We start from the raw sequence: 21,901 nt of genomic DNA on the forward strand, positions 1-21,901 counted from the left end.
CTTTAAATTTTAGTGCACGCTACAAATTTAAACGATACGCTCGCGACTGGCAACTAAAGTCACGAGGTTTGACGGCTCTAAATTAAACTTAAAACTGACAAACTATGTCTGTCCTTTTCATATTATATTAGTAAGAAGAGGATGCAAATGCTCTAAAATTTAGTTAATAAATAATAAATAATACGTTTATTCGCTGGATTGTGGATACATATAGGTTTTACATCAGTTGAGTTGCCTTACACATTCTACCAGGTCCTGGTGTGCAAATGGTTAATGAATAAACATTCAAATTATACATGATGTTAACATTAAAATTATTCCAGTTCATTACATTGACGTTGTTGTGCTCAGAATCACAACCATTTTCCACCCAGACAAGATTCCAACAATTATTTATTTATGAATGCTTTCAGTGACATTTGCGTGTTATAGACAGGACCGCAAGAGGAATTTTGCACAAGTTATTTTCATCATAGAGCCAGCACGTGCCAGATCTTCCTTATTTTATAAAAGCCCCTATAGGAGTTGAATTTTCAAAAATCCTTTCTTAGCGGATGCCTACGTCTTAATAGCTTTCTGCATGCCGAATTTCAGCCCGATCCGTCTAGTAGTTTGAGCTGTGCGTTGATAGATCAGTCAGTCAGTCAGTCAGTCACTTTTTCCTTTTTAGGGTTCCGTACCTCAAAAGGAAAAACGGAACCCTTATAAGTTGTCTGTCTGTCTGTCAAGAAACCTACAGGGTACTTCCCGTTGACCTAGAATCATGAAATTTGGCAGGTAGGTAGGTCTTATAGCAGACATTAGGGGAAAAATCTGAAAACCGTGAATTTGTGGTTACATCACACAAAAAAATTAAATTGTGGTCATAAACTAAAAATTGGTATTTTCAATTTTCGAAGTAAGATAACTATATCAAGTGGGGTATCATATGAAAGGGCTTCATCTGTGCATTCTAAAACAGATTTTTATTTATTTTTATGCATCATAGTTTTTGAATTATCGTGCAAAACGTCAAAAAAATACGACGGTAGTACGGAACCCTCATTGTGCGAGCCTGACTCGCACTTGGCCGGTTTTTTATATATATTATAATAATTATAGAATTAACGTTAAGTATTAAGGTGTCTGGCGGGGGTTCCCACGACACTTTTTGGCAATGCATGACGTGATTTCTAATACTACCTACTCCGAAAAAAATATAAAAAATTAGATTTTGTAGGTAGGTAGGTATTATTCCTACCTACTTTGAAGTTTACCTTATTTTTTTATAAAATAAAGTCTGGCACGTGCTGACTCTTAGGCCATCATATTTTATACGAAAAACGAAAATTGGCTTTACAGGATGTGAGAACAAAATTCAATTTTGTTCTTATGGGAGATTTAGCTCTCTCTCTTCTGATTGGTCCGCGTTCGTGCTTTAGCATACTAAAGCAATGTCTATACATAGAAGTTTTGTGTTTTATTTAAACTTTCAATGTAATGTCTATTGTCTGGTGTCTACAGTACCCTTATTATTAATGCGAAAGTGTGTTTGTTTGTTAGTTTGTTGGTTTCTTGGTTTATCGGTTTGTTGGTTTGTCCTTCAATCACGTGGCAACGGAGCAACGGATTAACGAGATTTTTGCACGGTTATAGGCAAAGTTTTTCCGGGATAAAAACCTATGTCATCTGGAGAGTGACATAGGTTTTTATCCCGGAAAACCAAAGAGTTCCCACGGGATTGCTAAGAACCTACGTTCACGCGTACGAAGTCGCGGGCGTCAGCTAGTATATACTTAATTTATGTTTCGAGTAGGTAGGTAATCCTACTTTTTTGGGATGAAAAATAAGCACTGTGTGTGATTCGGATCCAAAATATTTTGGACTTGGGCGGTGTATATTGAATTCTACTTTATACTATACTAGCTTATGCCCGCTTCATCCGAGTGGATTACACAGTCATACCCCTATTTTACCACTTTAGGGGTTGAATTTTCAAAAACCCTTTCTTCTGCATGCCAAATTTCAGGCTGATCCGGTTAGTAGTTTGAGCTGTGCGTTGATAGATCCGTCAGTCAGTCAGTTAGCTTTTCCTTTTATATATTTAAGTACCTATTTACCTACTAACTTATGTCCACGACTTCATCCGCGTAGCCTACTCAAATTTTAAGCCCCTATTTTACTCCCTTAGGGGTTGAATTTACAAAAATCCTACCTCAGCGGATGTTTACGTCTAAATAGTTATCTGCATGCCAAATTTCAGCCCGATCCGGCCAGTAGTTTGAGCTGTGCGTTGATAGATCAGTCAGTCAGCTTTTCATTTTATATACATATTTAGATTTTGTAGAGCGGATCTACAAAATTTCATTGTGTTTGATTGGTTAATTTGTTGGTATGGAGCGCGCTCCAAACACCTACCCTTCGATCCGTCCAGTAGTTTGAGCTGTGCGTTGATAGATCCGTCAGTCAGTCAGTTAGCTTTTCCTTTTTATATGTATAGCTGGAGAAGATTTTGTGATAACCGTTTCGAAAACTCCATGGCATTTGAAAGAAGACAAGTCAATCACGTAAAAACGAATAGAGCCGACCCTTTATTGTTTCTCGCTAGAATCTACCCATTCGCAGTTCCTTATTATGGGTTAATAAAGTGCTGGTAAATCTTCCGGCCCTTTGATAGCTATTGGCAGAACACAGCCTAGGTAGTGGTTTGTGGCGAAGTGATTTTCGAAATCGTCATGAGCTAGTATAGTCTGTAAACCTTTCGAGTGCGAGTCAGACTCTCGCACTCGCAATTCGGCAATTAAAGTGTTAGAGGATCTCTTAAATTGTTGTAGTTTTAGCAATTAACCATGGTTTAATTGAACAGGAGTCGATTCGTTGTCTTTCTCTAAACTAAATTTAGAGTGTCTTCATTTTTTTCTTTTTAATATTGCTAGAAAAGGACGGAACATAAATTTTACAATTGAAGACTCTAAATTTTAGGGCACGCTATAAATTTAAACAATTGGCTCTCGACTGGCAGCTAAAGTTACGAAGTTTGACAGGTCTAAATTAAATTTAAAACTGTCAAACTGTGGCTGTCCTTTTCATATTAAGTACATTAGTAAGAAGAGGATGCGAAATTAGGTTGTGCTCAGTACCCGTAGTACAAGATTTTACGTCTCACCAAACCAAACCAAATTCGAGAGTCGAAATACTTCCGCGTTACAGTAAACTGGATCTTATACGCCTTGTTTTAAAGCTCAAGTTTGTCTACACTTCTACAACCAGCGCTCCAAGCGGCAACATTGCGAAATTAAAATCAGTGGCATTGAATATTTGACTTCAATTCAAGGCTGTTTAGGTCCATTTTACAGTAACGCGGAAGTATTTCGACTCTCGAATTTGGTTTCGTGTGGTGAGACGTAAAATCTTGTACTACGGGTACAGAATCAGTAGCATTCTTTGTATCCTTTTTGAAAATCGCGTATGTCAGCTACCAAAAAGGAACAGCATTAGGTACAATGTTTAACTAAACGGGTGTTAAACGCCTCGTGGAAATGGGTCTAAGGGATGTAGGTCAAATCTAATTGTTTGAAATGGTCCAATAAAGTCTCAATGGCGTGTTAGTGTTTCTAATCATACATTGGCACGTTCCAAAGGCTGTCTGGTGGCTTCGTGTAAACTTTTGGGGCTAACTCCATTCATGAGTAATAAACATGAAGCACCTAAGAAACTATTGTTAAGTTTCTACGGGCCTGCGTACACAGCCACCAACTAAATCTGTTCAGGTGGGCAAAATTGGAACTAGAGTCGCATCAGTCGCCATTTCAAAATCCACGCGGACGAAGTCGCGGGCACCAACTAATTGTGGTGTGGTATAGCCCTAAGATAGTGTAGCATAGACCTTAAGTAATATATGTGTTTGAGAGAGAAACGAAATAAACGTCAAACAGAGTGGACGTGTTTTGATTGCAATACTTCCCCTTACCCCGCACACCTCATGGCGACCCTGTCTTAAGTGAACGCGGCGAATTGTAATATTATAAGTTATATTGAATCTTCGCTATGTAGAATGAATCTTGATTCCATTCTTTCTTCGTAAATTTCTTAACGACACCAAAACGATACCAAATTCGCCACTAGAGTGTCATCTGAACAGATAAGTTGGTGGCACTATTTTTTACTGAAAAAACGACCCACAGAAAACAGCCCCTCAAAGATTAGGGTGAAATGTGTCTGAATGAAATGAACTTTTCTCGAAACCATCCGAATTTTCACGGGCGAAGAGAAGAATTAGAATACAGACGAGTGCACTAACACTAAAGCAGACATCAATATGCATTGAGTCGGCATAAAATTGGACACCATTTATTACCCGTCTCTATAGACGGGCCAAAACATTTATAGATAAAACCGGTCAAGTGCGAATCAGACTCGCGTACTGAGGGTTCCGTTCTACAATCGTATTTTATCGACATTTTGCACGATAAATCAAAAACTACTTACTAGATCTCGTTCAAACCAATTGTCGGTGGACGTTTGCATGGTAATGTACATCATATATTTTTTTTAGTTTTATCATTTTCTTATTTTAGAAGTTGTTGGGGTGGGGGGGGGGGGGGGGGGGGGGTTGCACTTTTTACCACTTTGAAAGTGTCTCTCGCGCAATCTATTCCGTTTAGAAAATCTAATCTATCATTTTTGAAGAACTATCCATAGAAACCCCACACGTAGGGGTTTGATGAAAAAAAAAATTTTGAGTATCAGTTCTAAGTATGGGGAACCCCCAAAATTTATTGTTTTTTCTCTATTTTTGTGTGAAAATCTTAATGCGGTTCGCAGAATACATCTACTTACCAAGTTTTAACAGGATAGCTCTTATAGTTTCGGAAAAAAGTGGTTGTGACATACGGACGGACAGACAGACAGACATGACGAATGTATAAGGGTTCCGTTTTGCCATTTGGCTTCGGAACCCTAAAAAATGGATCTCTTACATGAAATTGGTCGTGTGCAGACGAAGTTGCTATAACAACAAAGCCTAAAACACACAAAAGCAGTAGGCAGCGTCTATAAAAGCAATCTGCGTAATTAAGTAAATAATTATGTACTGTGATTGAACTAAATAATGGCGACGCAATATAACGACGATAATTTTCTTCGTGGAACAAATCACAATACATTTAGTTGCTTTGTTGCGAAATTACTTTTTGTATCACGTGTCACGCAATATATTAACTGTAAAAACTCTAACTACGGTAAATCCTAGGATTTGCAGTAAAACCTAAGATGTACAAAGTCGTAATGGTACAAGTCTGAATTGTTCTGTGATAATCGTTCATTTCGGACTTTCACTAGCATAACTTTATTGTGTAAATTTTCGATTGACCCGTAGGTACTCTGTAGTAAATCGGCGATGGGTTGATCATGATGATGATGATGATTGATTCGAAAAAGAAAATGGCTATGGTATCCTATTCTTACTTTGAACTCACTATATACCTAGCTCCGATTAATCAAGAGCCAATCTTGTAACAATTAATTCACTATCAATTTTATTATAAAACTTCCAAATCGAAATATTTAAAAGAAAAAGCTGACTGATTGATTGACTGATCCACTGATCTATCAACGCACAGCTCAAACTACTGGACGGATCGGGCTGAAAGAGATAGATAGCTATTATGACATGGATGTCCGCTAAGAAAGGATTTTTGAAAATTTAAGGGGATTAAAATATAGGGGTTTTAAATTTGTGATGTCCACGCGAGGGAAGTCATGGACGTAAGCTAGCTCGCCTATATAAAGCTTAATTAAAACGCTCTTTGGAAATGCACACCTCAATTTAGTTGACTGAGGTTTATTAAGGTACGGAGACTGCAAACAAATCGGACACAACTTGGAATTGTTTTCATCAAAAACCTTATTATGTATGTATTTTAAAAAGGAGAAGGTGACTATTTGACTTGACTAATCTATCGACGCACGGCTCAGGACGAATCGGGATGTGAGTGTGACGGGCTATCTCTGTCTAATCAGAAATATTTAAATGCTTATAATATTTTTTTGTATTTGATCGATTTAATTAGTTTTTTCAGTTTACGTCATTATTTTTATTCTAGTTTATAATAAAGTAATAAAAAAAATTGGAGTCAAATACCCAATTATTATGAGTCGGTTTTCACTATTTGTTGATGAAATACGCTACAATATGGTAGGTACCTAAAGTACACAAATTCCAAATTCCTATTAATTATAGTAATATTTATTTTTGGGTTTGCAATAGAACCCATGTCAAAATTGTTGTTCTTTATTTATTCAAAAGTTTAATTATTCAAGGTAAGAATAAAATAGAAATATCTTTATTGAAATAAATTTTTATCTACTTACATTTGAATTGTCAAATTCACTGAATCTTTAAAAAAGAATAAACAAATAGATTGTAGGTCCTCTAATCAATGAGCTCTAGAATACATTATGAGTAAGAAAAAACCTTTCTTTCGGCTTCTTTATGTAGGTTAAGATCTCGCATATAGTACCTATGCTTGTATATGAACGCTAGCATCGACACATATAAAATCCTGCGAAAAACGATTCCCCCAAATAACATGCTGTTTCCGTGGGATGAGAACGAGCCAAAATAGGTTCCAGTAGGTCCCTAAAATAAATTCGTCTAATAAATACGTTTCTTGTTGCTAATAATGCCTTCCTTGTTAGGTACGCACCCATAAGGACCATCTGTTATGGTCTCATTTTCGGGGAAAAGAATTTAATTTACTATTCGAAATGGTTGGCCAACTCCTTTGATCATTCTGTCGCGTCGAGTCGTATTGGATTAGATTTTAAAGAGCTTTTATTGGTTTTGCCTTTTGCTATGAAATTGGCTGCTAATAGCTTATTTCAAATAAAACGACCATCAATTTAAATAAATATTAAATTACTGCCGATTTATTTATATTTTTTGAAAAATATCCAGAAAATTTAAATAACTACTTCTATTAATTTTAATAATTAACTTCCTGGTGCAGTGGTGAGCGCTGGGACTTATGAGCGAGAGGACTAAGATTCGATTACCGGCATGGATAATAATTAAAGAATTTATAAAATGTAATTTACCAGATGATAATCGTGATTCGTGACTTCGTCCGCGGGGATTTAGGAATTCTAAAAATCCGTTAGGAATTCTTCGAGATTAAGCGGACGGGCTGTAAAAAGGTAACAGGCAGAGGCACTTTCGCATCTATAATATTACTAGTGGATACGCTCTGAAACCATCTTCGCATTATTGCCTTTCTAATGAAACTGGTTTGGGTTGGATGGTTTCAAAGTCGTAAAACGGACATAGATATACCTTATCTCTATCATCTTACCTCAACTCCACTCCTATCAGTCTGGTTCTTGAAGTCTGCGGAGGCGTAAAACTTTTTTCTCAGCAACGTTATATTGGACATCACATCCATTTTGTCCCCAAAATCTTCATTATATTAGTCAAAAAAGATTACACTTTACACACTCACAAGTTCACTGTTTCATTTCGTAAACTGTTACTAACTCACAACTCAATTATTAGCATTCGGAAAATTATTTTTAAAAAGTTATACTTAAGTTCTTGAAAAATTTTATATACTCCGAACAGCCGTATAAAAGGAGACTTTTTAACGATCTATCCAATTATTATCATTTTATCATAATAATTATCTAACACTAGCTGATGCCCGCGACTTCGTATGCGTGGATTTATGCTTTTAATAATCCCTTGGGAACTCTGATTTTCACTCTCAGGTCACTCTGCAGGTCGTAAACTATATCCATTTAAAAAATCACATTGATCCATTGACAAACCAATAAACCAACAAACAAACACACTTTTGTGGGTAGTGATAGTGATATAAAAATTAATGTTTGAGTGTTCGTTCATTCGTATTACTATACGTCCGGGCATCGTTCATCCGATTGATTTGAAAAAATATACAGCTGTTGTTGGCACTTATATTAATGTTTCTGACATAGTACCATCAGCACAATAGATAGCATGCATGAGTCGCGTTGCAACTTTTAATGCATGCCGGCATGCCGGGCAAAAATTAATTGTAGTATCTAAAATTCTACTCTTAAATATACGGACAGTTTTTGTTCAGTCCTACTATAGTCGACGCATTTTAAACCGAGGCATCGAGTTATCTGTCTGTTTCGCTCGCACTTACAGGTCGTAGGTAAGTGCGAGCGAAACAGACAGATAATTCGACGACTCAGTTTAAAATGCGTCGACTATTATATATACTTAAACCCATCCGTACAAAGATAGGACAAGCCAGCTAGTATTCGGATTTCGGATAAAGAAAAAAGAGAGTCCATTTATTTTGTCGCTCCATACCGACCGTCCATTTAACACTTTTTCCTACACTCGAAAATTCTGTTTGTTATTCTTTGCAATTGAGATTTTTTTATGTGGCAGCTTGTGAAATATCTGAAAAAAAGAGAAAATATTCAGTAAAACGTTAAACATGTTTTAAATATCACAAAGTACGCACGCAATCTGCCTTTTACCACAAAATATATTATTAAAATAATACTTTGTTTGTAGTTTGTATTTGTTTATAATTTCTCTTAGTTTCACAATCATTTAGCACATTTCACGAGGGAGGCTTATATTATTAAGTACATAGTTGGGTACTAGCTGATGCTCGCGACTGCGTGGATTTAGTTTATTAAAATCCCGTAGAAAATCTTTGATTTTCTCGGATACAAAGTAGCCCAATATGTTACTCTGCAGGTCTTTTATAACCATAATTCAATAAATCAACAAACCTATAAACCAGCAAACAAACACACTTTCGCATTTATAGGGTAGAGATTATCTATAATATAAAAATGAATCACTAAATGTGTTGCTAATCGCAAATCTCGAGAACAGCTGAACCGATTTCGCTAATACGGTATTTGACAACTAGTCAAATCAGTAACTTTTTATCAAACGTCAAAACGCGCGCTTAGTATGTGAGATTCTATGAAATACTGGTGTGTGACGTCACAATCATTTGACGTGCTTTTTTTAGTTTAATCGATAATTTAAAATGGTTATTTCACGTATTTTGGAAGGAATTAATCACTGAGATATAATTTATTTTTGTTGTAGTCAAATACCCCATTTCTTTTTTTATAATATTCCTCGAAGTACAAGGATGGTTCTTAGAGAAAAATTTAAAAAATTTGAATCGACTGTTACGCGGAACGAAGTTCGCCAGGGCAGCTAGTAGTCTATAAAATAGTCATCCCACCCTTGTGATGCCGGGGCAAGTCAGTAGGTACAAGAAGATGTATACGCTACGCGAAGACTACGCGTAGCGTCTTTACTACGAATGCTACGAAAATTCTTGATCCATACTTTCCATACTTATATTATAAATGCCAAAGTGTGTCTATCTGTCTTTCCGTCTGTCTGTCTGTCTGCTAGCATTTCACAGTCCATCCGTTTAACCAATTTTGACAAAATTTGGTACAGAGATAGCTTGCATCCCGGAGAAGGACATAGGCTATCTTTATCCCGCAAAATCAAAGGGTTCCCACAGGATTTTTAGAAACCAAAACTCACGCGAATGAAGTCACGGGCATCACCTAATATTATAATACTTAATATTCAATTATATTATATTCGTACCGTGGTCGGTATGCGTTGGCCCTAACGTTGCCATATAACATAATTATTATTCGATTGAGATTCCGCGCGTATTTCCTTGCATAGAATTCCCACTGGATGTCTCCTTTGCTTTATTAAAGAAAACTAGGTAAGTACCTAATACAAAGAACGTCTGATTAAAATTCATCGAACTACGAATTATCATTTTATTGTTCCAGAAAACAAATAATTTATTGTTAGCAATAAATTTACATTCGAAATATTTTAGAAGTGACTAAATATTCATCAAAATGGTTTGTGATTGATAAATGACAGTGATTGGTTGGTGACTCGAAATGGTTAGCGCCCACTGAGATTAGTGCCTTCATCATTTGAATGGGATTTCGTAACAGAGAGAGCATCTATACTAACTTCTTTTCGCGAATAGAGTATAGTACCTTTCTTTCATCCATGGTTCATTATGATAAACCCATCACCGGCTCACTACAGAGCACGGATCTCCTCTCAGAGTTAGAAAGGTCTTGGCCACAGACGTGTTTTGGCCATAGTCTACCACGCTGACCATGTGCGGATTGGCAGACTTCACATACCTTTGAGAACATTATGGAGAACTCTCAGGCATGCAGGTTTCCTCACGATGTTCTCCTTCACCGTTAAAAAAAGTGATATTTAATTAATGAAAACTCACATAACTCCGAAAAGTTAGAGGTGCGTGCCCGGGATTGAACCCCCCGACCTTCGATTAGAAGGCGGAAGTCTTAACCACTAGGATATCACAGCTTTAGCTCATCCATGGTCAGAAGTCCTAAATTATGTCATGCTCAATATGAACTCAAAATCAACAAGCCTGTGTCACAGTGCAACTTTGCCTTGTAATTTTGTGCTCAAGTTAAACATAACAAGCTCTGTGAGCTGCAGTTGGAAAGCTTGTTTGCGTTAATTTTCACCTCAAGCTGAATTTCGGCTTAGCAAATAGATTATAGACCATACAGACGCAGACTTCAGGAGCCATCTAACTACTGACAATTATATACAGACGTATTAATGGACGTAATCCAAGCAGTACATCAAATCTATACTTATATTACTTACTTACCCCTATTATAAATGTGAAAGTGGTGGTTTAGATGATATTTTCGATCTGTAATTTTTACGTTCAATTGTTTAAATTCATATTAAAAATTAATGTGAAAGTGTGTTTTGTTTGTTGGTTTGTTCTTCAATCACGTCGCAACGGAGCAACGGATCGACGTGACATTTTGCATGGGTATAGTTTAAGACCTGGAGAGGGACATACTTTTTCTCCCGGAAAATTAAAGAGTTCCCACGGGATTTTTAAAAACCTAAACCACGCGTACAAAGTCGCGGGCATCAGCTAGTAATATATAATTATTATGATTAAATGATAATAATTGGATAGGTCGTTAAAAATTCTCCTTTTATACGGCTGTTCGCAGTAAGCATTTAGATTTCTAAATGAGTTTTTTCAAGTCAAACTTTGTTAAAACTAAAAAGGTTTAAAAAATCTTTCAATTTAAAAAGTATTTTTCTAATGTTCTAGGGGCTTTCGTTGATGTAACGCTGCTTTGAATGAATAATGACACAACTCAAAAAAAGGTTTTCAGGAGAGCCGTTCAAACTAGTTACATCCAAGTGATTCCGTCCAAGTGATTTTTATATAACTAGTGGAAGTGCATAAAAGTAATAAGTAAAAGGTAAAATAAAAGTTCCCTAACGGAACATGTTTGTTATTTCAATAAGGAAGCAGTTAGTGATATTATACTTAAAAAATATGAATTTCAGATAAATGTAAATTTTCTTTACTTTCCATTCTGAAACTCTGGGAGTTATTACAAGCGAAAATTGCAATTCTGCAGAACTCATACACATGCAATTAGACTAGAATTCATAGTCAAGATAGGGGCTTCTTTACAGGACGATTCAGACGATATGTGTCATATCATACACAATCTTAATGCATTGCATAAAGGTTGAATATGACACAATATGTCGTTTGTTACATTACACATTGGTAGAAACGGTCACATAGGTTTGACCTGTTCGCTACGTGGCACATCTCTGGTGGAAAAGCAGCTTTTAACGTTAATGAGTTTTGTCGCACTTGTGGTTGCCGCCTTTTTGAACGGAAGTCACGTGGCAACTGTCAGGAAAGTTTTTACGAACGCGACCGAAGCAGTATCTCGGAAAATGATCTTTCGAATGGCCTTCGAGAATTTTTAACTTTGGCTCAGACGATTGGAGCGTGCGTGTTATATCAATTTGTTTCATCATCATCATTAACCGATAGACGTCCACAGTTGGACATAGGTCTCTTGTAGGGACTTCCACACGCCACGGTCTTGCGCCGCCTGAATCCAGTGGCACCCTGCGACTCGTATGATGTCGTCCGTCCATACAGTGGGGGGTCTTTCAACGCTGCGTCTTCCGGTACGAGGTCGCCATTCCAGCACCTTGAGACCCCAACGTCTATTTGTTTTACGAACTATGTGTCCTGCCCAATTGTGCCCTGTTAATTTGTTTAATTGCACTTAATTAATTTTGCTTGGTATTAAGATTTATAAGGTTGTATTTCTTTGTAGTTATATTTTTATGTCACTGCTGATATGTTAATATGAGAGGTGCAAACTCGTACAAAGGGTAAAGTTCAGTTAAAACGCCAAGTCCCATCGCATCGAAGCTCTAAAATTGGATTTGAACTACTTTTTCTGACCGACCGACCGCAGTTTAAATTACTTTACAATTTTATTAAGTGAAGTGGTTTGACTAGAATAGTTCTAACTCTAACGTGAACATTCTAAGAAATTCTACGTAATGATAGGTTGGGTAGAAATTCTATTTCAAACTTCAAGCCACCAGGCGAAGCGAGTCGCACACGTTTCTTCGAGAAGTGATTTGTCTGTTTTGAAGTCAGCTTAGAAAAAAGTTTGTTCGTACTATACCCAAGGGCTATAAGTAGACGATTATTTATCTAAATAATATATGAAAGGAAAAGGTGACTGACTGACTGATCACAGCTCAAAGTACTAGACGGACCGAGCTGAAATTTGGCATGCAGATATCTATTCAGACGTAGCACGTAGGCATCCAATAATAAAGAATTTTTGAAAATTCACCCCTAAGGGGGTGAAATAGAGGTTTGAAATTTGTGTAGTCCACGCGAACGAAGTCGCGAGCATAAGCTAGTTAATTTTTAAGACAAAATTGTGGTGATCGATTGTAAGTACATGGAAACCAACGAACTAATAAGTTAATAACTAAGGAACACGCATTCCGTTAAAATAAAATGGTACGACCCAAAACGCTTGCTACGTGGGCGGGGTTAAAAAACTATATTGTTACTGTTGTTAACATAACGTCACCATTATCTTTATTATATTTGCGTCTACTTATTTGCGTCTATTGCTGGACATAGACCTTTACGAGGGTGTACCACTAATCGCGCTCCTCCACTTTTTTCATCCAGCTACTTAAGGTATACAGTCCAGTGGACTAGACTGACATCGTACTAAGAAGTTTAAGTTAACATTTTTTTACCGAAATCGAACTGAAATTCGAACTAATAAGGAAAGAATATAGGTATATTATGATATGTTTAATTTATGATTAAAAATTTACTGTTTGCTATAAGCTTTAACAATGATCGCAATTGATTTACCTACTCCTATAGTTGCTACTAGCGATTAAGGTGTCTAGTACGTCTATTCTCTAGCTCCAAAACTATTCCTGAGAATTCAAACAATTCACTTACATGAAATCAACCTGATAGTATAATACAACTCTTGTAAAAAAAGGTTTGAATAAGTTGTGGAATCATACATCGAAGTTTTGCAGACATAACATTTATGCATCTACATGTTTTTCCATAAAAACTTTGGTCAAAAATACTCATTTAGGGTAGGAGCCCCGGTTTTGGCCAGTCCTCTGGTTTTGGCCATTTTCAACTTTCAAGTCTATAAATAAGAAGTAGAGAACATAAATAAGAGAGAGAGAGAGAGAGAGAGAGAGAGAGAGTGGATTAAAATTAACAAAACAAATCAATCCTAAAGTAGCTTAATTGTTTTTCGGGATAAAAGTTATCCTATATTATGTTAACCCGAAGTAGGTATTAGCCAAGTATGCTAAGTTGCGTTGGTTTCAATAAGAAGCATGCTTAAACAGACTTATGAAAAGAAAAATCGGTTTGGGCTCTATAATGACAGTGCTTCCTTCAGTGAATATCCTTCAATTTATCATAATAAAAATCTGTAACTTTTATTAAAAACTAGCTGTTGCCCGTGACTTCGCCGGCGTCCGGCGGGAACTTATTTATATAAATTAAAACCATAATAGGTATTTAATAAAAAGTAAACTTTTGGATTAATTAATAAAGAATAACCGAGAATAATTAAATAATTAATGTAGAAAATAGAATTTATCTATCTGTGTCTATCTGTTTGCTAGTTATCTATGTGTTCGCGTATCATTAGAATAGAATATATTTTTATTCAATTAAACTTTTACAAGTGCTTTTGAATCGTCAAAATAATCTACCTACCACGATTCATCCGATTGAGTTGAAACTTGATGTAAAATATAAGTACTTACTTGACTTAATTTTAGATTGTAACTAGCTTATGCTCGTGACTTCGTCCGCGTGGACTAAACAAATTTAAAACCCCTATTTCACCCCCTTAGGGGATGAATTTTCAAAAATTCTTTCTTAGCGGACGCCTACGTCATAATAGCTATCTGCATGCAAAATTTCAGCCCGATCCGTCCAGTAGTTTGAGCTGTGCGTTGATAGATCAGTCAGTCAGTCAGTCAGTCAGTCAGTCACCTTTTCCTTTTATATATTTAGATGATTCCCAACCTGAAGAGTTTTTCAATTAAAACTTTCACTCAGAACAATTAATTAAACTTACCAAGTAAACATTAGTAGTTCTTAAAAGCCAATCAAACAAAACAAACAGTCAAACTGTCATCAACAAACACTTATCAAACTAAATTCAACGGATTGTATTCGACCTTGGACGATCTAACCTAATCGTCCAAGTATTCGACACTCCGACGCGCGAAACTTTCAGGCGAAAGCTTTAGCAGAGGACCGTCTCTGTTGAGCTTATCACATAAACTGGCGCTAGGAGTGTTTATCGTACGTCGAATTTCCACAGCATTTCCAGGGCATGGCACTACGGACATATCTACTTACAAAAAGTCAACCAGTCGCTTCTGTGCTTAAAGCAATACAAACTTTAAAATAAAACAAATCAAAATATCTTATTATAATGTGACTGACTGACTGATCTAGCAACGCACAGGTCGAAGATCAAACCACTAGATGTATGGCATCTGTTTTTTAATTGCAAATGAAGAAATATACGTGTTTCACAATTTTAAGGGAAAGGAAAGTGATTAGGGAGCTTTCCTATGCATGTAGCGGTTCAAGACAACAGCACAACTTCCAGTGTACTACGCTACGATACCAAGATTTCGATAGATACACGGGATTCCCAAGAACTTGGTTCCATGCGGATAAAGTCACGGCAAAAGCTATTGTATTATATAAACCATCTGACCCGCCCCCTAGCTTCGCCTGCGTGATATATCTAAAAATTCTTTCTCAGCAGCGGTCTACGTTATACAGAAAATGAATATTTTTAATTTATAGCATACTTCGCACAAGTCGCACTTGCACACTCGCTTATAGCTCGGTGACATAAGTATCGAAACTACACACTCGCTTCCCGCTGATCTCCAACTCGTTTATAGTTTCTAGTTCTACTCGTTTCTCGTTCATCGTCGGCGGTCGGACCACTGCCGTTATCGAACTCAAAAAGAGAATCAATGTGTCCTCTAAAACATCTCTAAAAAGAAATGCTAAATATGAGAAACCTTCTTGTATATAAAAAGGTTAAATCTTTTCAAAGCACAGTTATAGATAAGTAAGTAAATACGCTAGATAAGGTGTGCTATACAAAATGACAGTTATTTTTATGCCGATTCAAAGCGCTTCACCCAGGTCCGAGCGTACCGGGAATCAAATTGACACTTTGTATCAAATGGTATTCGTGCTCTCAAATCATCTCTGACATTTAGTTCCGTGGCCCTACCACGGTTGTTTGACAGCTACAATGTCACGATCGCAATCATCTCTGATTGGTTAATGCTCGCTCACTATTGGCCACAATGCATTGTTGCTCATTGTTGCAACAAGAATCGCACTAATTCAGCCAATCGGAACAATTGAGATTGTAATAATGATTGATGCAGGTTTTAGACAATCGCCCCGCTGCACCTTGCCGTAGAATGACAGCTACAATGTCACGATCGCAATCACCTCTGATTGGTTGACGCTCGCTCACTATTGGCTACAATGCATTGTTGCAACAAGAATCGCACAAATTCAGCCAATCAGAACAATTGAGATTGTGATAATTATTGATGCAGGTTTTAGACAATCGCCCTACCGAATACGCTCACATGACGCTCATTACTGCTATCAATGTCATAATGGGGATAGTACGGTCACTTCAAAAATAGGTCGGCAATAGCAAGTCTAGCGTACTTGTATCTATTAGTAGAGGTCAGTGATTTAGAGATTCACTCTAACAATGTCATGACTGTCATTTATATACCAAAAAAAAACTAATAATATTGGCTCTCATAAATAACTAAAACTTTCTATAAAAATTCTAAATTCTTTTGTAAAATGCCGAGTGCGCGACGACGACGGTTTAATGTTCAAAACGATATAGCGAATCGACAAAAATCAAAAACACACAATGAAACTCAAATCAGGTAGGTTTTTTCAAACTTTCTGCTTTTATAGATACGTAGGTACAAGCGTACTCGAAGAGTATGACCATGAGTATGCCATGAGTATGACCTACTAAATAAGAAGTTAACTACTTATTGAAAATTTCTAGGTGGCTAGTAATTCGATACCGTTTTTACGTTTATATTGTAACAAGCTTATGCTCGCGACTTCGTCCGCATGGACTACACAAATTTCAAACCCTTAGGGGTTGAATTTTCAATAATCCTTTCTTAGCGGATGCCTACGCCATAATAGCTATCTGCTTGCCAAATTTCAGCCCAATCCGTCCAGTATGTCGTCCAGTTTGAGCTGTGCGTTGTTAGATCAGTCAGTCAGTCAGTCAGTCACATTTTACTTTTATATATTTAGATAGGTTGCCTACTTTTTTACTCCAGTGGTAATGAAGCTTATAAGAACATATTTAAACGTTCTCACAAATGAATTTATATTTGTAATGTTACAATGTAATAAATCACATGTTTAATTAATTTTTAGCTCTAATTCTGATCTAGAAATAAATAGTTCACAAAATCTGTTCGGTATCAAGAACACCAAATCTAGAAAAATCATGACGTATCCAAACACTTCGACGAGATCGTTTATGCTAGAAATTGTTTCGGAATGCAAAAGTACTACATCCACGGGAACGATACCAGAAGTTAATATAATCAGTACTGATAAAGAAGTAACTGCAAGTTCTAGCAACATTGATTTATTCACGAAGATGAATACTGCTGATTCATTAATTGGAAGTAATTCAAAAGACGATGTTGGGAATGATAACCAAATCAGTAAAAAACTTACAGAAAACAAAAATATAGGAAACAGTAATGTTAAAAGCGAAAGAACATCAAAACGAACTCACCGTTGCAAAGTAAGAAGTCCAAAGCGGAAAGGTCCAGAGATAGAGAAAAATATTTGTCAGAAAAAAAGTATTGGTGTTGATGCAGTTGATTGGGGGGATGACTTACTTATAGAAGAGAAAAATGAAATAAAGGTGCAAGTTCTTAAGCAAGTTACAGAAGTAGCTGCGAATACTGAAGAAGAAGAGAGAGTAAGCAGTCATTCTATGGAAGACATGTGCCGTATTTGTCACAGTGGGATAGCAGTTTCAGCTGAGTTGGGTCGGCTAATATCAGCTTGTTCGTGCAGAGGGACTGTTGGTAGAATTCACGTCAAATGCTTGGAGAGATGGTTGACAGAATCCGGAAAGTCTAGGTGTGAATTATGTGGGACTAAGTACGTCACCAAACGCGTACATAAATTCGGCGTTCTAAAGTCGCTTGTTATGTGGATTCTTAGCAATAATTCTAAGCATGTAAGTATTATTAGAAACGAGAAGTTGGGCAAATATGCGATTTATTTAAATTTTACACTTTTACAAGGACAATCAAACATACCAATAGAACAACAAACAAACATATTTTCATTTTATAATATGGGTACTGTAGTGATTGTTTTTGTCTGATTTTATAATATTTCAATTTATACTATACTAATATTATAAATGCGAAAGTGTGTTTGTCTGTCCGTCTGTATGTCTGTCTGCTAGCTTTTCACGGCTCATCCGTTTAACCGATTTTGATGAAATTTGGTACAGCGATAGCTTGCATCCAGGGGAACGACATAAGCTACTTTTGATCCCGGAAAATCAAAGAGTTCCCACGGGATTTTTAAGAAGAAATCCATGCGACCAGAAAGTCGCGGGCATCTTATAGTATGAAATAAAGCTAAGGGCATAGTATTTAAGCCTGTAAAAGGATCTAAAAATAGAGCCAACCCTATTCTTAGATCCTTTTACGCCTGTAAAGACTGTGCCCTTTTTTGAAGATATTACAGATAAAATAAAGTAAACTCCTTTTTTCTTCTCTTCAATATAAAGTCCTCGGTTGACTGGAACAAATTCTATTTTAGTCTCGAGATACTGTTATGTAAGTCGTCAAAATATAAAGCATCTAGCTGTGTTGACTAGCTTTGTTCGATTTCTAAGGTGCCATTAATTGTTTAGGAGTTCAAGCTTGGTGTACCTATCATTTATTGTACTTATTATTTGACGTACTTATGGTAGATAAGCCGGCAACGCATTGACGGTTCCTTTGGTGCTGTATGTTCAAAGACGAGATGCGTTGCCGGCTTTTCAAGAATTTAACGAATACCATTGTAGTAATATATAATATCTGTCCCGGCTTTACTCACGTGTTTAGTCGACGATTGAAGATCAGCAAGAACTGTCGGGAGACGATCTGCAGCTCCCCCCCCCCCCTTCAGCCACCCTCACAACGGACTCTACGGGCAGCGGCGGCACGCGCAGCTCGCAGTCACAACCGCGCCGCGTGCGCGAACTGACTTCCTTGAAAAAGGACCCCGGATGGGTTCGAAACTAGTCGTAAAGCCGGGACAGATATTATATAATATAGTGGAAATCACTCACGATAGTTTAAACGCTAAAATACCATTGCTGCAGTATTTCGGAAACTACACTTACATTGTTTTTGTGATATATTTATAGTTGATGGTCGACTTCTTCGGTATTATGATAATGACACCGATCGCGGTTGTCGCTGCGGGTCTCACGGGACGGACATTTGCTGGTCTCATGGCTCAAGATCAGTTGACGCCGTGGCCTTTAGCTTCGACCTTCGTCCTAGCTTGCATGACCCTGGTAAGCATACTTTTCAAATTTTCCAGCTCTACCGATCTTCACCTAATTATAGTGCGCGTCGGGTCGAGATGCCAATCGGAGAGGGAACGCCCCGCACAGCCTCCGCGTTAACCAGGTGCGGGCAATCGGGTATACCCCGATTGCTATCTCAATCTGTCGCGTATAAGTTTAAGATTTATAGTACCATCAATTCACCTAGTGTTTGCTGTTATAAGATATCTTTGTTGATATTTTTGTTTAAAATCAAACTAAGAACATTTTAACTGCCTTTCGACTACAAAATAATAGAAGAGCTGTTATCAATTTGACCCAAAGATTTTTTATTCATTACTAGCTGCCCCTGCGAATTTCGTACCGCCTAACAGTCGATTCAAATTTTTAAATTTTTTCTTTCCGTAAGAACCATCCTCGTAGGTACTTCAAGGAATATTATAAAAAAAGAATAAGCGAAATCAGTTCAGCTGTTCTTGAGATTTGCGATCAGCAACACATTTAGCAATTCATTTTTACATAAAGAGATAGGCACATGGTAAGTGATGTGGCCTAAGAATAAGATAAAGAAAGAACGAAAGAAAAACGTTTATTTTTTTAAAGCTGTGCCACATTCCAGTTAAACCTAGGGACGCGTTTACTTAGAAGATGCCTATTCACTGTTGCTTTAAAGAACTGACTCGTTCTTGTTTAAAGTTCTGAATTGACCAGCGGCGTTATGCCTTTCTCAGGTGTGCTACTACTGCTGGATCGTATCTGCTCTGACTCGTCACGCACTCGGTTGGTGGATTTGGTACAGATCCCACTACGAAGTGAGGCTGCAGATCCCGGAGGAAGGAGAACACTCGCAGGATTCGATCGCAAATCATTTATACTGACTCCTGAAGTGTACCCACCTAAACGTTTACATTAAGATTCTACTTATACAGACGACCTGTCTTTGAACTGCAAGTCAAATTGCAGTTCAAATGCCATAGCTCGCCATAACTTTCTGTACATAAATAAAATCTCGCTGTTCGTAATAATTTGTAAAAGAACTATTATACAATGTATACCTACCTACATAACGTGCAGGAAATAGTAAAATACTTCTTTCGTATCGTAAATATTAAAACTTATTTACAACACAATTGTATTTTTATTTGAGTCCTTTTAACTTGAATAAATCTTAGGTATGTTTACCGAATAGAACATTTTCAGAATAAGGCCTATCACAAATACATTATTTTATTTGTGAATACGTCCTATGTCAACAAAGTTCTCCAGGTTCTGTTGGTTGATACTGGTTGTTTATCTGATTTCGGAAAGAGATTTGACGAAGCTTATGTTTAGACAATCTGCTAATTCCTCAGTGTGGGAAAACAGCCTAAGATGATAGTATAAATAACCATCAAATAGAGAGAAATCCAATAATATAGGTACCTTGTGAGAGTCGCAAAACAATACTTTGACCTGGAGTAAACCTAATGAAGGTTAACCTAACAAATCTGGCACACCGCATCAAAAGCCAATGTAAATGAAAGGCCATCCAGGAATAGATACAAAAGTTATGAACTATAACGAGAAAAGTTTACCTTTAATATTCTGGGAGTGAAGAGATTAAAAGCTTCTCGAATCATGATGACTAGCGGTTATCAAAATCTTATTCGGTTTGGTTCAGTGGAATTTCTGAAAATCCTTTCTTAGTGGGGGTTCACGTTGTATAGAGAAAACTTACATGCAAAATTGCTTGATTGTACACCCATCAGTATAATATACGTCAGTATAAAACCGTTCAAGTGCGAGTCAGACTGACCCAAAACATTTATCAAAAACTATTATGTATAAACATAAATAAAAATCTGTTTTAGAATGTACAAGTAAAGCCCTTTCATATGATACCCCACTTGATATAGCAATCTTACGTTGAATGTCGAAAATAGCAATTTTTGTTCGAAACACATTTTAATTTTAATTTTTTTCTTGTGATGTGACCACAAATTCACGGTTTTCAGATTTTTCCCCTAATGCCAGCTAGAAGACCTACCTACCTGCTAAATTTCATAATTCTAGGTCAACGGGAAATACTCTGTAGGTTTCTTGACAGACAGACAGACAGACAAACAAACAACAAAGGGATCCTATAAGGGTTCCGTTTTTCCTTTAGAGGTACGAAACCCTAAAAATTGATTTGAATTTGTTAGAAATTATATAAAATTATTAATTTATCTAATGAAGGTAGTTTTATAAAATAATACTCTGAACGATTTTGAATTCCTTCAATGATTAGATATGAGCTGGATTACTAGCTGTTGTGATAGCAATCGCGCTCTAATTAAATAATTTGTTTTGTCATAAGTCTTTTTATTGTAAATGCGAAAGTGTGTTTGTTTGTTGGTTTATTGGTTTGTTGGTTTGTCCTTCAATCACGTCGCAATGGAGCAACGGATTGACGTGATTTTCTGCATGGGTATAGTTTAAAACCTGAAGAGTGACATAGGCCACTTTTCATCTCTGGAAATCAATGAGTTCCCACGGGATTTTTAGAAACCTAAATCCACGCGTACGAAGTCGCGGGCATCAGCTAGTATTGAGATATATTATTGTAGTACATTCTAAGAGAGCGCCCTAGTTTATCTCAACTCCTTCAAAAACATGTTTGAGTTAATAAAAATACGCTGCGTCTCGACTCTACTCAACTCTGCAGATATGCATTGTGTCTAAATGTGAAAGTATGTGTCTGTCTGTCATTATCGACTAAACAATCGAACAGATGTTGGTAGGCAATTATGGACGTATTGGTTTTAGGTACATACAAACGCGGCCCTTATCTTTCAAGGACAGTTTCTATACA

At 36.8% G+C, this 21,901-nt stretch overlaps 2 protein-coding genes across 3 annotated transcripts in view; one reads left to right on the plus strand and one right to left on the minus strand.

Moving 5' to 3' along the window:
• LOC117986997 (tachykinin-like peptides receptor 86C) overlaps nt 1–7,438 on the minus strand; it is a 44,618-nt gene extending 37,180 nt beyond the window's left edge. Inside the window, exon 1 of the mRNA XM_069502235.1 lies at nt 7,332–7,438. Within this exon, the coding sequence (XP_069358336.1) occupies nt 7,332–7,421 (90 nt within the window). The 5' untranslated portion in view covers nt 7,422–7,438. The remainder of the gene's footprint in view (nt 1–7,331) is intronic.
• A 3,765-nt stretch (nt 7,439–11,203) lies between these two features.
• Nucleotides 11,204–20,033, plus strand: LOC117987181 (E3 ubiquitin-protein ligase MARCHF2-like). 2 transcript variants are annotated; one of them, XM_069502240.1, is made up of 4 exons: nt 11,204–11,313; nt 16,911–17,469; nt 18,925–19,077; nt 19,800–20,033. In XM_069502240.1, the coding sequence occupies exons 2-4, from the start codon at nt 16,984–16,986 to the stop codon at nt 19,944–19,946; spliced, it is 786 nt and encodes a 261-aa protein (XP_069358341.1). In that variant the 5' UTR covers nt 11,204–11,313; nt 16,911–16,983; the 3' UTR covers nt 19,947–20,033. The 2 variants fall into 2 exon arrangements, with proteins under 2 accessions (XP_069358341.1, XP_069358340.1); XM_069502239.1 differs by having other exon boundaries at nt 11,210–11,313; nt 16,911–17,733; nt 19,800–19,996.
• The last annotated feature ends 1,868 nt before the right edge of the window (nt 20,034–21,901 follow it).

Source organism: Maniola hyperantus, chromosome 12, assembly GCF_902806685.2.
Source record: "Maniola hyperantus chromosome 12, iAphHyp1.2, whole genome shotgun sequence".
Classification (NCBI taxonomy): Eukaryota; Metazoa; Arthropoda; class Insecta; order Lepidoptera; family Nymphalidae; genus Maniola; species Maniola hyperantus.